Source organism: Ascaphus truei, chromosome 4, assembly GCF_040206685.1.
Source record: "Ascaphus truei isolate aAscTru1 chromosome 4, aAscTru1.hap1, whole genome shotgun sequence".
In the NCBI taxonomy this organism is placed as follows: domain Eukaryota; kingdom Metazoa; phylum Chordata; class Amphibia; order Anura; family Ascaphidae; genus Ascaphus; species Ascaphus truei.
This window is the reverse complement of record NC_134486.1, coordinates 254,499,850-254,515,519: the sequence shown is the minus strand read 5'-3', so window position 1 is coordinate 254,515,519 and position 15,670 is coordinate 254,499,850. Positions and strand designations below refer to the sequence as shown.

Genomic DNA, 15,670 nt, shown 5'->3' with positions numbered 1-15,670 from the left:
GACATAAATTGTTAGTCCCAATAAAAAGGTATCACCTAATACTGAAGAACTAATTTACTCTGCACTATCGCAACTGGACTAACACGGCTATTTCCGTTATATATATGTGTGTGTGTGTTCTGCCATTTGTCTTAAAAGTATGTAAATACTTACGTTGACAATTCCTTGCCCCAAGAGCATCTCCAAAATATCCGTTTGCACACTTATCGCAATACTCGCCAGTTGTGCCGGGCTTACAAATACGACAGGCTCCTGTCTGGATGTCACAGCAGCCAGGGGTCGAAAGATCAAGGTTGTCATTGCACTTGCATGGTTTGCATGATCCACCTGGAACTAGTGGTTGTCCAAAGAAACCTTCTGCGCACCTGGGAAGAAAAGACTGATTAATTCATGGAATATTTAAAAGTCAGTAAAGCAGTTTACATTGTTTTTTCTAATATACTGTGAGTTGGTTATATATAGAATAATGAATGAACAAGGGTAGAAGAGAGAGCTCATGCTCTGTCAAACAAGTGATGACTGAAATATGCAGAAAGTTTGCATCAGAATACATCAGTTAGCCAATAAAGACCCACTTTTTCCATTTAAAGTAACGCTATTCTCAGTTAATGTAATGTTAATGGCAAAGTTGTGCTCACTTTATGTTTGCAGAACATCACGTTAAAAGCCTAGTATTATACAGAATGGATGTTAGGGGAAATGATATGCAATTGAGTTGCCAGCATAATACTCACAAAGTTCTGTTAATGTTAACGGCACAAAATAACGTTTTTTTGAGTCATATTGAAAAGCCCTATTTCTAAGTCTGGGTGGGAGTTATGTTATATTTAGGGATGATTTAAATAACATAGGCTATTTTCAAAAGGATATATCAAAAATGTTGACTACCCGCTCAAACCCAAAGCTGCTCTAGAGTTAGTAAAGAAAAATTAAGGTGCAGAGGAATATAACAATATAGACAAAAAATATTTGTACTGTATGTAAGATAGAGAGCTTACAGAAGGTCCCTACAATTTGCACTCAAAGTACATATGGTAAATATAATAGGGTGATTCAATAATCACGGAATCATAATATTCCTAGAATGAGGAGTATCAATACATTATATACCTCATATGTACCACTAACAACAAATTTGTCATATGGAAAATGCTATATCTCCCACTTTCTACGTTGAAAAATAATAAAGTTTTATTATAAAGACATCGACGCAAGTGATAATTTATTTACTGTACAATGATGGTTAAAAATCCACATTAGTGAGGCCGCTAGCTACTACCAACCCAGTAAGGTAAGTATTGTATCTAAACAGATTATGGTAGTAACACTACATACCCGGAACCAGCTATTAACGTACTTTTCCTAAGGACCAGCTATAAACCCAGAACCAACTATTAACGTACTTGTCCTAAGGTTGGACTGAATAACTAGGTTCAACCTTAGGACAAGAATATCTTAAAGTTCTGAGTAGTATGTTAATAGCTGGTTCCGGGAACATAGTGTTACTACCATAATCTGTTTAGATACAATACTTACCTTACTGGGTGGTAGTAGCTAGCGGCCTCACTAATGGGGATTTTTAACCATCACTGTGAATAAATTATCACTTGTGTCGATGTCTTGATAATTAAACTTTATTATTTTTCAACGTAGAAAGTGGGAGATATACAGTAGCATTTTCAATGTGTCAAATTCGTTGTTAGTGGTACATATGAGGTATATACTATATTGATACTCCTCATTCTGGGAATACTAGGAATTCTGTGATTATTGAATCACCCTATTATATTTACCATATGTACTTTGAGTGCAATTTGTAGGGACCTTCTCTAAGCTCTCTATTTACATACAAGTGGTTTTTTTTTTTCAAAAGGAGTCACTTTTGTCACATTCATCATCTCTTAAGGTAATGTAGTGTTATCCTGAACTAAACTGGCCGTGTTTTTTCATATAATTTGTTTTGTGATTATGCCTCAGGGCAAATTACGTCCAGTGAGGTGTTATTTCTCTGCAATAATCTGGTGAAACCGTTTTGCCCCAGTTTTACAAGGGAGACGTTGGTTAATACTTCCAATACTCTGTATTCTGTACCAAATTACTTGCGGGGTTCTTTTAGCAAAATCTCACTTGTGCTGTTCATGTGGTATCACTAGTTGAATGCACATTAATTGATTTTTGGGCATTCAGGAAGAGACATAATGCAGATGGGCGTTTAAAGTGTTATTATTTGTTTCTGTTTTTCGAAAAGTAGAGCAATTACAAGGATTATTGCTTCACAATCAATGCGGGCTATCATATGCTGTATACACTGTAACTAATTTGGTGAGGCCACCAAACTTCAGAAGCCCTATTCATGGGGGGTGCATCCATTAAATATCTTGTCAGCTTCATAAGGTTCAACAATAAAGAATTGGAAATAAATGTAAAAGTAGAATGAAAACGGGTACTAGGTCCTGAGCCTCAGTTCTGCTGTTAAAAAGAAGGAGAACTGCTCGACTCTCATCTGGGCACATTTTTCCCCTCCCTCTCTCCATGTTTTTCTTAGTTTTGTTCTTCAGAGATATGTTAATGTACATGATACTAAATACAGAAGGTAACATTTGAATCTATTGGATGATAAACTAGGATTTTGACAGTTATACTAAAAGGATTTTGATACGCTAAATACATTGATATGTTTAATGTAGATCTGTTAATAGCATGTATGTAAAATGTAGGGATTGTACCCTTATGTATTTTTATATAACCTTATGTACCCTTATGTATTTTTATATAACCTTATGTACCCTTATGGATTTTTATTCTGTGTCCCATGCACAATGTGTCAAAAGGACACATTAGAACACAGTGAACAAAAGAAGAGTAAACCTTAAGTTGCGTCCTATATGCAGCTCCATTCAATTCTTTATTCGTTTTTTGCATAAATCTTAAATCTTTTAAAGTTGCAGACCAAGCAATATCGTACATATGTTTTTTTTTTAAATAAATCAGTTCTGTACTATAAGAAAATATTTGTAGCATTTAAAAAAAACACAAACAACTCTAAATTACATTTTGTATGTATTATAATGGAACAAGCAGTTTCTATTTCTATAGCAACAATTTACAAAGTCACATCTCCTTCCTCTTCTGAAACAGGCTCTGGCACACTCCTTTTTGTTTCCTGCCCTCTCTCTATCAGTGCACCAATTGTATCTAGTGACTGCCTGGTCACATGATCTCCCCCACAGAACTTTGCATCTTTGGTCCTCTTCTGCTTCACTGACAGCCATTTAGTGAACTCCCGTGCCAAATATTTGCCGATCAATTGGCAACTCAGCTAATTAATTATTGTGTGTGGATTATATTGATGCACAGATTAAAGGGTATTTATTTATTTTAAATGGCAGCTTGGACTGCTGCTTTAGGCTGCGCCCGCGCTAGCGCTGAACTCGCTGAGTGGGCGGCGCTTGGCGAGGTGACTTGCATATAAATATATATGCAAGTCCCCGCTCACGCAATGCGCACGCATATGCGCGTGCACACACGCTCACCGGCGCTCTGCACTTAGCTTAACAATTTTTTTTTATACTTTCTAGTGCGCTCAGCTTCCCCTGCATCGTCCCCCCCACCCCCACCGCGAGCGCTTGCGAAATTTTAAAGGACAACCCGCGGTCATGCTTGGAGAGCTTTCCAAGCATAAGCAAGCTCAGCGCCAGCGGGGACAAAGCCTTAACATGCAATCGTTTTAGTGAGCTACAACAGAGATAATAAAACTCAACTTACAAAACTAGGAAAGGGGAAAAATTGTAAATATTGAATGCCGAATTAATGCATTCTTTAATTTGATGGATCTAAAAAAGAACTCATTTATAAGAGGTGAACTTAAAAAAAATAGTAACTAATAAGATTTGTTTTGCCTTTTATCTCTTCTAGTACCTCATTTATCATCTACTCAGAATCTTCTTTTGTGATTAAATACCTACATACAGATTTCTTTATTAAATTATTAGTAGTATATATTTCGTACTGATATTAGAATTTTATTTATTTATATTGAGTTGTTTTAAAGGAGTAATTCTTCCCAGAAGCCTATCTGAGTTTAATTCGTATCTTGCACCCAGAGCATTGTCTGCTCTTTGAACAAAAATCTCAGGCTGCACTAAGCTTTGGAGAGACCTCTATTTTGACCCCCAGACAGTCACACACTTAATATTTAAACTGCTCAATTCTCCAGAACGATTGAAAAAAAAAAATCTCCTGAGAAGGCAAGTCTTTTCATTATATATATATAAAAAAAAAAAATATGGAAAAAATGGTGATTAACAAGGACTGCAGCTTTAATTCCATAAATAACAAATCATACAAAAATGAGATGCGTGGGTACAACAAAATTACAATTTTAATAACATTAAAATGTCAGTTCGCCACTAAAAATATATCTAGTTGTAAATACAAATACATTTAATAGTTGAATGTGTAGTTTGGAGAAACTGAGAAAACAAATGCTGTAAATATTAATGTTGGTGACATCACACGGTTGGTGACATTAATTGGCAGTTTGGTGTGAACCTACCTATTTTTTATTACAATACACTAACAATTGAATACACAAAAGTAGTTTTTCCACATTGTATACAGTGCATTATTACAAAATAAAAAACATATAATGGGACAAAGATTTCAGTGCAAAACATAATGCACAGTGTTTACCTTCAGAAAATAGGTTATATATGTTAGTGGAAATGGTTTTCATATAGGAAGTAACTACTTTATAGCAGACAGCAGAATTTTAATGTGCTGTTCTGCAGCAAGACTCTGGCAACTATTGCCAGAAGCTAAAGTCTTGATTAGCTATCTGAAATTTCTCACATTCTGTTACACTTGACTGGTAATATTTAGCTTGTAGCAAAAGTTGGCAGTTGCCATATATTTCTTAGGTATTTATTATAAAAATATATATCATGTGCGTGACGCTGTCAAAGAAAGTCAAAGAAACGTTCAAGTGAATCCAAAATTATTATGCTATATATTACTACGAAACTTTAATAAATGGGAATGATAAAAAGTAATCTATATATATTTTATTAAACCTCATAAAATGTTTATACTCATGCACAACAAATACCATATGTATCTAATAGGTCCCAACAGAGGACAAAAAGACCAAAAGAAATTGGCATAAATGAATGAAAGGAACACAAGGGATCTGAGGGATATACAGTAATTAATTCCAACAGATGACAATATGCAGATTATGTACACAATTGTTAAGCATTGGCACACCTCCAAATAAAACTGCACCTAGAAAATGAAGACAATACGGGCAGTTATACTTTATTATAATAATGAACCCTAAACCTCATACTCCAGATTTCTGTATTTAATACGTTATGACATGTAGTCATAGTCCAGTAGTGTAATGTAGTTCTGGGAGGTTAGGAGGTCAAGATTTTGTATCTGTCGCTAAACACCTGATAAAGGTATTAAACAGTACCATAAAGACGACCATCAGATTAAAATTATGGGAGTTTTTGCTGTATTCAGGATGAATACTTAACAACTTTTTCTTTCCAACTGTAGAAACAGTTATCTCAAAATGAATCAGTGTGGGATTAACGCAGTACTTCTTTTTGTGAACCTACCTTGCCTCAACCATGGCCACCGTCAGATTTCCCGGGGCCCAGGACTAGAGTTTTGCCTCCCCCCCCCACCTTCCTTCTTACATCCCCTCTCTCTTCTCTCTTCTCACACTCCCTCCTCTCTCTTACACCCCCTCTCGCCTCTCACTCTCCCACTAATTTCCCCCTCCTACCCTGGCCACAAACACACAATTCCCTTCCCCAACACTGCCCACACAACCCCCCAAACACAATAGTTACCCTCGACAGAACACACAATACCCCCCAATACAGACACCACTACACCTTGCACAGATACCCCAGATACAATTAGCACTTATCTCCCCTTCCCAGATAGAATTATCAGTAACCACCCCCCCCCCCCCGCCAGGCCCCAGGTCTCCCCAGCTGCTGCCTGCCTCTTCTCATGCCAGGCCTCCATGTCTCTCCTTCCGGAATCTGGGCCCGACTTCCAGGTGTGCTTAGCTTTCGGTGCGTACCGGCGGGAGCGAGGCCTGGCATGGGAAGACGCAGGCAGCAGCTGGAGAGAGCCAGGGCTCAGCAGCAGCAACTAGAGACCCGGCAGCTGGACAGAGAAGTTGGGCCTGATCTCTGGCCAGGCCCACCTTGCAGCGGAATTGCTGGCCTCAAAGCTTGGGTCACTTGTCCCGGCTCTCCCTCCCCTGTCAGTGGGCCTGGCTTAACCTATCAATATTATATATCCACAAAAGGGTAGTTCCACTGTATTTTTCTTGCCGTATTGTTTTATGCATTTTGTCAAGGAATAGATAAAACAAAAAGAAAGCTTTATGTGACAAGTGACAAAGTGCTTGCAGCGCAAAACATGTTGGCCCGTTTTTGCCCCTTTTTCATTATCAAATAAACTATTTTTGGAGTTACCCTCTCTACCTCGTTTTTTGCCTTTTTGGTGCGACACAAACTCTACCTACTTTTGTGTAAGAAGTATACTTAATTATCACAAGTAAGAAACAAGAATATTGGGAATTATGCAGGATACAACTCAACATTACTGCCACTGTCACATGCAGAACAGGAATCCTCTTTGTTGGTGCACACTGTAAAAAGTAATGTGTATTTATTTCTGCATTGATTGAGTGGCATATTTTACAGGGTGACTGCAAACAAAAGAACAGATCCTGTGCTCCTACTAAATTGAGCTAAAATATACAGTACTAGTGACATGGTTACATTTAGAACCTAAGTCTGTGTGATAAAGGAGTCATTTTGTTGCATCTTTTGATCAAAATATGATTCAAGCCTGCAAACCACGTCAAGGTAGACTCTGCCGGGATTGCCGGGAGGACCAGTTTCACTGAAGCACCAGGAACCGGGAGTGACATAGAACGCAGATCAGTTCGGCAAGTGACTGTCGCGGACACCGAAGGTTGCGGAACATCATGAACTGCCCATGTTTTAAACTTGTTGTGTGAAATCCTGATATTTTACATAAAACAAAATCTTGAAAAAGAAATTCATTGAAAATTGTGATGACTTCATGGTGGTGAGAACGCTTAAAAATACCATTACATGCCTGAGACAGGCACTGAAATGTAAGTGCATATCTCACCATTTACAGACACAAGCATTGTGTTGTGAACTTGCTTCACTATTGTGCTCTTTTTCTTTTTCTTCCTATGAAACGAGGTGCGCTGATTATTTTGGACATCTATTGCTGCTGGGAATTGGGAACAATTTCGACTCTTCACGCTGCACCACATCTACTTTTTTCAAGTTTGGACTTTATTTCGTTAGAGCGCTTCCTATTTTGTTGTATTTTTATTTGGATAAAGACCTCGAAAACACTCAGAAACACAGACTATAGAAATATACACACTTACTTGGGCCTGGGGTATGAGATCTAGCCTTTCCTAGGTGCAGGGCGCCCACTTGCGAGGGCTTACCCTGAGCGGAACCTTGTTCCGGACGTCTTGGACCGAAATCCAGCAGAAAATCCTGACCGGGACCTAGTCCTGAATCTCCTGGAACTGATTTTGGCTTGAAATCCTGACTGCGACCGCTACAACAATTTGTAGAACTTGGCCGTAAAAGACAGTCTCAGCGAGGCAGGCTTTTCTAGCTTCAAAACAAAGCCGGTTGCTTTGCTATTTCGAACAAAGCAACTTTGAAAAGCCCGCCCTAGCTCATCGATTCAAGTCACAGGAAGGTTGGGTACTCTTGATCTGGCTTCTCCTTACATACCATCTGCTAAGCTATCTTCAGCATGGATGAATGAGGAGCAACCAATCAGAGTGTGGAAATTCCTCCCCGCCAGCCACTAGAAAGAGGGACTCGTATGTTGGCTGACGTCAGAGGAGGGAGGTTTCGAGCCGGCTCGGGATGCCCTGTAGGTGTGACATACAGATTGACCAATGGGAAATGCGCCAATATTCTGCCGCTTCTCCCAGTCAACCCATTGCCACCTAGTGGGCAGGCTCCGCTGAGTCTGGCAGACCAGAGGGACCTCCCCGCAGGGGGTCTCTGTTCTCCGGACTCAGTACTCCGCCCTGCCCTGTCCACTTAACACCCCTACATCTCTCAATATCCCGTCTCATCTTTGAACTACGGACTTGCTGGCACCTTAAACATATGCCCTGGCTAACTGCATCAAGCCTTATACTAAATGTAAAACACATTATAAAGTACACATTAATAAAGAATATACTTTGTGGAACCTTATACTTATACGGGAAATGGATTGGGGATATTTGTGCTCGAAATCCAGGAGTCTGGGGGACACTGGGTAGCCTGTGCACCGTGGAGAATTAAATGACTACCGGTAACTTTGGCCCGAATTCCTGCAAACAAAATAATTGCATTTCCACACAAATATCCCACCTAAAACTGACATACAAGAAATCTCACAGTTCTAGGGCTAAGGGAACATGAAAACAGAAAATAAAACAGGGGTCACTTTATTTTCCACATGTATTATCCCTGGTCCTTTGCTTATGGAGCTACCAGGGACCCCACAGTTTCAGGGGTAACCAGAGGGCTTTACCTTTATTGTATATACCCTGGTTACCCCCTCCCATCACAGTATGTGTGTGTGTTTGTGTAAGTGGGAGTGTGTGTGTTGGTAAGTGGGAAAGTGTGTGTGTGTAAGTGGGAGTGTGTCTATAATTGGGAGTGTATGTCTGTAATTAGGAGAGTGTGTATCTGTAAGTGAGAGGGGGAGAGTGTGTGTAAGGGAGGGGGGAGAGACGGGGGCGATGGGGCCGATGGAGGGTGGTGGCAAGGGTTGGGGTTCCCCAGAATTTAACAATTGAATTCTGGGGTTTCCGAACTAAAAAAAGGTTGAAAACCACTGCTCTATAGGATTCAGTACACAGTTGTGTGAAATGTTTGGGATACATCTGTTAAATCTGTCCCTGTGTAGTACAAGCATAGTCTATGCATAGCAGCAAACTTAGATCATGGAGACCTACAAGCAATGCAATAGTGATCACACACGTCACAGAGTTTGCACACGCCTCTTAAAAACTGTTTCTAGATAAAATATAAGGGGTACATACTGTGTCATGATATATTTTAAGTAAAGAGTGGCTGCTTGAGTAACACATCCAGAAGATCTACAGTGGGTGGAATGATAATAATAAACTTATTGGTAAAACAAAAATGCAACACAGGCACCAGGAATACAGACCATAAAACATTTGCTTCATCTTTGTTTGCTGGTTACTGTTTTTTAAAGTAGCCCCGTGACTTTTTTAAACATTTTTGTAAGGTCAATTTAATTTTTAAAGTAAAAGTAATACAAATTAATCGACTTTGCAATGCCCATTGACCTTTACTGTTAAGCAAACTTGTTGAAAACTTGGATTGAAGCAAAAATGTTCCCCCCAAAAAGAGTGGTGTTCACACAGCACTCACTTCTCAAAAGAGACGCTGTAAAAGATTCAAAGACAACTACAGTATACCTGGTGCATGGAGGGATGAGGAGTACTGCCCAAGTACTCTCCTAAGTATCAAACAGTAGATACCGTAGTAAGTAGTATTCCCCACCGCACATTATAATATGTCAAAGAAGATTAAAAAGACTCAAAGATAGATCTTTCTTATTTATAATATAAGAGCGATATTCTCAATGTTCACTAAGACGTCTGAAAACATGCAATTAACTAAGGTAAAGTGGTAGCATTATGGTAATCTGTCTGCCTTCTAAGTAGGTTTGAATCACAATGTCAACTCTCTTTGTGATCTTGGGTAAGTTACCTCACCATGGGGCAGATCCACAAAACTCTGTTAGCCTGTTTATCCTAACGTTAATCTAAATTAATGTTAGGTTCATTATAATGCCTATGTACTAAAGCAAATAACAGAACGTTAACCCAGTGCTTCTCAAATAATGTCTGCCTATTTTTTTTTTCTGTCCATTAGTGCCAGTGATATGCAGAAGAGATGTTCCCCCTAACATCGCATATCCACTAATGGTTGTTCAAGTTAATGCAGAGATTTAACCTGACGTTATTTCGATTATACCTAAAATTTGGCGTTAGCTTCATCTAGACACCGTATTTTGCTGGAGAGAGAGAAAGGGAGAAGGGAGGGGGGAAAGAGAGAGACCTATTTTAGTAGGGTCTCAAGGACTCTATATATCTTCTTCCACTCTCACCTGGAAGTGGTCTTCTTTTAAAGGAAGATGTAGATGTTACTCATCCCCACCTGATGAAGCTCACGTGTGAGCGAAACGCGTAGTGGTAGAGCCATTCCATTGTTATTTCTCCTTGGTACTGCCCCTATGCTGCATTGTATGTGCTGTGCAGGTTGGGCTATCCTGTTAGAGAGTGCCTAGTGCGGGTTGCCGGGTCATTAGTTTGGACAGAGCTACTACATCTCGCCACTACATATGAGGTACGCTGCTTGGCGCGAGCCCGGAAGTGGCTGAGAGAGGCTGTGAGAAGTGAAGTTTCAGCTGTTCCCAGCGCGCGGGAAAATCTTTAAGGAGGTGTGGGGTGTCATTTAAATACACTTGGCATATCTCCCAGCTATCTAAGGTGTCCTCCTTTTGAGCACAGATGCCGCTTCAAAGTTCTTATCTTATAAAACGCAGGGAAAATAACATCAATTGTCTACTGTATTTAGGTAATGGCATGTTATTTGCCCTAATTTAACAGAGCCCTATGGATCTGCACCTATGCCTCTGGCAGCAAAATTAGGTGAATTGTACAAACATTGAAGTCATAAAGGAAATGGGGACCTTCAAAGTCAGTGCAAATTTTGATGAGTATAGTAAAGCAGTATGGCTTAAAATACACTATGGTACAGTAGTATCATTCAGAAAACATCTTGCTGGGCCTCTTACGCCGCCAGTTTTGTCAGTGTAGTTATCACGGTATCAGAAAGGTTCTGAAGACCTGCTATAGCAAAATGACAAAACTGGCAAGGAGCCAGAGATATGATATTCACCTCTCTCAAAAGGCCTTATTCGTCTACCTGCAGCGATGTAGTGCGATCTGACCTGCGCATATCTCGCCAGTGATCACAGGGTTTTAATAACAGTTTTAATACAACTGTACGTGAGCAGGGGGTCTCCGGAGCAGAACCATATTGAATCCAGGTTCGGGGACCCCCTGCTTCCAAAGATACAGGCCCCGGTATGGGGTGCTGGTATCTCCTATGCATTTAAATGTCCCGGTCACGTGACGCGAGACAATGAAATGCATAGGAGATCCCGACACCCCATACCAGGGCCTGTATCTCAGGAAGCAGGGGGTCCCCTGAAATTAACACGATTCTGCTATGGGGACCCCCTGCTCATGTTCACTAGTATTAAAATTATTATTAAAACAGCTTCATTACCTTAGCGGCTAGTTGGGTTCAACTTCATTAGCGCTATTAACCGCAACTGCTCTGACCGGGCGCCAGCCCCCCCCCCCCACATCCACTGCCCGCATCAACTGTCCCCCCCCGCCGCCCTGCAGCCACTGCCCCCCCTTCTCCGCAGTCGCCGGCCCCCTCCACAGCCACCGCCTCCCCCTCCACCCTTTCACAGCCACCGCCCCCCCACAGCATTCAGAGAGAGGTAATACCGGACACATACATGTGTGTATTACCTTTCATTTTATACCGGACACAGCAGCAAAATACAGTTCTGTCCGGTTCAAAACCGGACACCTGGCATCCCTACCTGCAACACCCCTATAAGGCCTAAGCACCCACCAAGGGCCAAATACCACCTTTACCCACACCCGCTACCCACAATAAACATGGCATCAGTAGTTAACCCCCTTAATTGCCTTAGCGGTTAGCTGCTAAGGTAATGAAGTTGCCTGTAAAAAAAAAATTCATGCATCGGATTCATGCCGGGGGGCTCTGGTGCAGGTATAAATGTGTATCCGCTCCGGCATCAATCTGATGCAGAAAAAAAGCATTTTTTTTCTTCTAAGTCCTCTCTCGCCGCCGCCTGTGAAGCTCTCACCAGCCTCACGCTATCGTTTTCTGGCGAGAGGAATTTGGGAGGAAATCGCCATTCTAGAGCCGCGATTAGCCTCAATAAGCTAACTTGAATTGCACGAGTTTCAAAACTTGCCGATAAGTGGCTTATCGCTGTTCACTTTGCGAAGTGTTTTGGACGAGAGCAAAAATGGCGAAAAAAATGCATTCGCCGCCCACTTATCGAGGCTTTCTGAAGTGCTGTAGGCATTTTTGCCAGATAACAGCTAAAAAGCCTCGATAAGTGGGTGATGACGGCTACTAGAATAGGCCTCTAAATAGTTGTTTAACGCATTTATATATTTTGTTCTACAGTATATAATTGTTGGCCTTGGTCATTTAGATGAATTACCTGCCATTAGCCTAATGGTTTGGTACACATATGAAATCATGCTTGCTGCCCAGCGGTGTTTTTTTTTTCCTAGTGTCTCTTGAGTTAGGAAAATGAAACTCTCCATACTTCTGACGTGATTGATTTCTAAAGTCATTAACATCACAGCCAGCCGCTTTACAGGGGTATGCTGACTGCTGAAGCAGACAGGAAAAGGTTGACAGAAATAGAATACAGCAACAGGAAGAGGAGCAGTGGGGCTGATGAGTAAGGACAGGTGACTGCATGCCTGCATGTTCACTCTCAGGGACAGGCGTAGTAAAGAAATGTACGCGCCGGAATCTCAGCAATAAAATGAAAATCTAACATGACAAAAAAACAACAATAACAACGTCTGTCCGCGTGTCAGGACCAATGTTAATCTTATCTGCATTTTGTTTCAACACAAACTGCTCCCAAGCTCATACATGTCCATGTATTGTTTATATTCAGATGATAGACAATGTTGTTCTGCAGAATGATGTTGTACTGTGTTTTATTTGTCACTGTAACAGAATATAAAAGTATTCAAATATGTTGGAAGCTTAATATGAATTTTACTCACAAAATGCTGTTTTGCAACTATTAGCAGAAAACATTGTTTTAATGCATATTCATTAGTTTCAGTGCATTTGGAGCATACCACACTGTGTTAAACCGTGTAATGAACCAACATGATACTGTAGTTCTCTATAAATGTATTTTTTTACATAAGATTTCAAGACCTCACTAGTCTCTTCTTTGAAAGCAATGTACTGGGTCACTTGCACAGATACTATATATCAGGAACATACCGTACCAGTAACTTGGTATCAAAAGCTTATATACTTCTATACCAAGGGTGGGCAAAGTGGGGTGCGCAAGATTCTTCTGGGTGCGCGCGGCGGCTGCAGAGGCCCTGCACTTTCCCTCACAGCATTTATATTAAGTGCGCGAGCACAAGGGCTGGAAGGCACGGGGCGCAGCACACAAAGTTTGCGCTCCCCTGTTCTATACCACAGTATGCAGAACTGTCTTGTTATTACAAGGTATGCATAGCATTTTTTTTTTTAGCACATGTATACTTGCTTTGATACATACGATATATTTGAAATATTTAGGGAGGGATTCACTAAGCACTGATGCAGGATATCGCACCCCGATCTGGCATGAACTGCTTTTCAAAATCGCGGTGTAATATCGTAATATCTCACATCGGCACTTAGTTAATCAGGGCTTTAGTAAAAACAACAAAACAAACAGGAACTCCTGCAACACGCTGGGAAGGACGTCCAGTAGATGGTAAACAGCAGCAGCTGATTCGGCACGCCGTCGGCAACAGTAGACTAGCCGGTTGATAGCGCACACAGATTCGCCAATACGTGGGGATACTGTCACCAAGGTGCTGGGTATTAAAATCGCCACCCTACGCGTTTCGAGAGCGCTCTGCTCTCTTCCTCAGGGATACTCCGAATCAGCTGCTGCTGTTTACCATCTACTGGACGTCCTTCCCAGCGTGTTGCAGGAGTTCCTGTTTGATGATCTACACACATGTGCAGACGGAGACGCCAGTCAGCAGAGAGCAGCTTAAAGAAACGAGAGGGGATACTCTCTAAACTATCCACTGCCTGCAAACCTATTCCATCTGGTGAGTAGGCATTGCAACTATCATCGGTGCTACGGAGTATTTGAATCATTATTTCATTCATTTTTACTTGTCCACATAATATATGTCCATGTGTATTGTGTATTATATTAATTGTTATTAAATGTTTTTATTGTGTATATTCACCTATCTACTTTTCAGCTGTTATATGTTGTCTTAAGTGTTGTTTGTCATATATTCTACAGTATTACGCTATGTGCTGTGCTTTTTTTTTTTCTTTTAAGCACACCGTGAGGAGCCACGTTCCTTCAGCCAACAGGCTTGGTTTTCGTATATCCTTTTCATAGTAGTTGTTAATATAGGCGCCCATGGATACTATCTTTTGTCCAATCAGGGCGTTAGTGTCTAACAAGATCCCAGAGTCACTTGCTCTCCTTTAAATATATATAAAAAAAAATTAAACATAGTTTCTTAAAAAAAAAAAAATCTAATGGCTGTTAAACGTTAAACATATTATGCCCCCCCCCCACCCCCTGTGGCTCAGAATCTCAATTATAAAATGAAAATTAAAAATGCTTGCATTTGTTGGGTGCAATTTTAACATCATATTGAGCCTGTTTATGCAGAATTTATCTATAGCTATGTTTGCTCAAAAGTGTTATTTCCCTGCACTTAGACTTCAATGTTACAGACATGATAAAAGACAGGAAAGAGGAATGAAAATCAATTTTGATATTAGATCATTCTCTGCTTCCAAGTTTCTCTGTAAAAGAAAAATTGGTAATATATATTTTCAGAGCTTTTGGTCTCAGAAACCACCATTTTTTACACTGCACTGCAGGTCGGGGAAATGTATTGATTTGTATTTCCAATACACCATTTCCTACTGTTAATCTCTATTGTACGTATTTGCAGTATGTATATATTTTTTATACCATCCAGGTACATAGCACTTACAATACACGTGACATGTTGTAACACACAATGGGATTAAGCGCTTTTAGACATAAAACAATAGGAAATGGAGTCCCTGACCCAAAGAGCTTACAATCTAAGTGGTAAGTAGGGAGAACTTACAGAGACAGCAAGAGGGTGTTCTGGTAAGTGTGTCTACAAGGGGCCATGGTCAGTGCATATGAGATGTATAGTTATTATAAGTACAGTATTGTTAGAAACGGCATAGCTTCATTTACATTCAAAGAGAAAGAGTCCGTAGAAGTAAATAAAAAACAGTTCAGCTTGAATTCAAAACAGAAATGATAATAATATTAATATTATTCCACTATTATAATGACACTAAGAGTAATGATTTGCCTGTGATAATGGCTGGCAATCTCCCTTTCCTTCCTAATTTGCCATGTTAATGGATGCTGGAAACTTGCCCTTTTGAACAAGGCTTCAGTTTAAAAAACAAACAAACACATTTTACCGTTGAGTATTCATGAAACATAAGATTCATTACTTGTGAAACATTTAAGCCACCCTTTATATCAACCAAAGCTGGAAACTAATTATGAAAACTAAAGAGCAGCACATAAGCACTTCAACAAAGATAACCCTTAAATGTTAAACTTTTCACAGAACACGACGGTCAAAATGAAAATGTAATCCTCAAAGAGGATCTTTTTTATTTATCTGTTACTTTGGGAGTGTTGATTTGCT

At 40.2% G+C, this 15,670-nt stretch overlaps 1 protein-coding gene across 4 annotated transcripts in view; it reads right to left on the bottom strand.

Annotated features, from left to right (window-relative positions):
• Positions 1-15,670, bottom strand: part of LAMA2 (laminin subunit alpha 2) — a 736,088-nt gene that overhangs the window by 322,011 nt on the left and 398,407 nt on the right. For all 4 annotated transcript variants that reach the window (XM_075597283.1, XM_075597284.1, XM_075597285.1 and 1 more), the window contains exon 19: positions 154-365. In XM_075597283.1, coding sequence (XP_075453398.1) covers positions 154-365 — 212 coding nt within the window. The remainder of the gene's footprint in view (positions 1-153; positions 366-15,670) is intronic.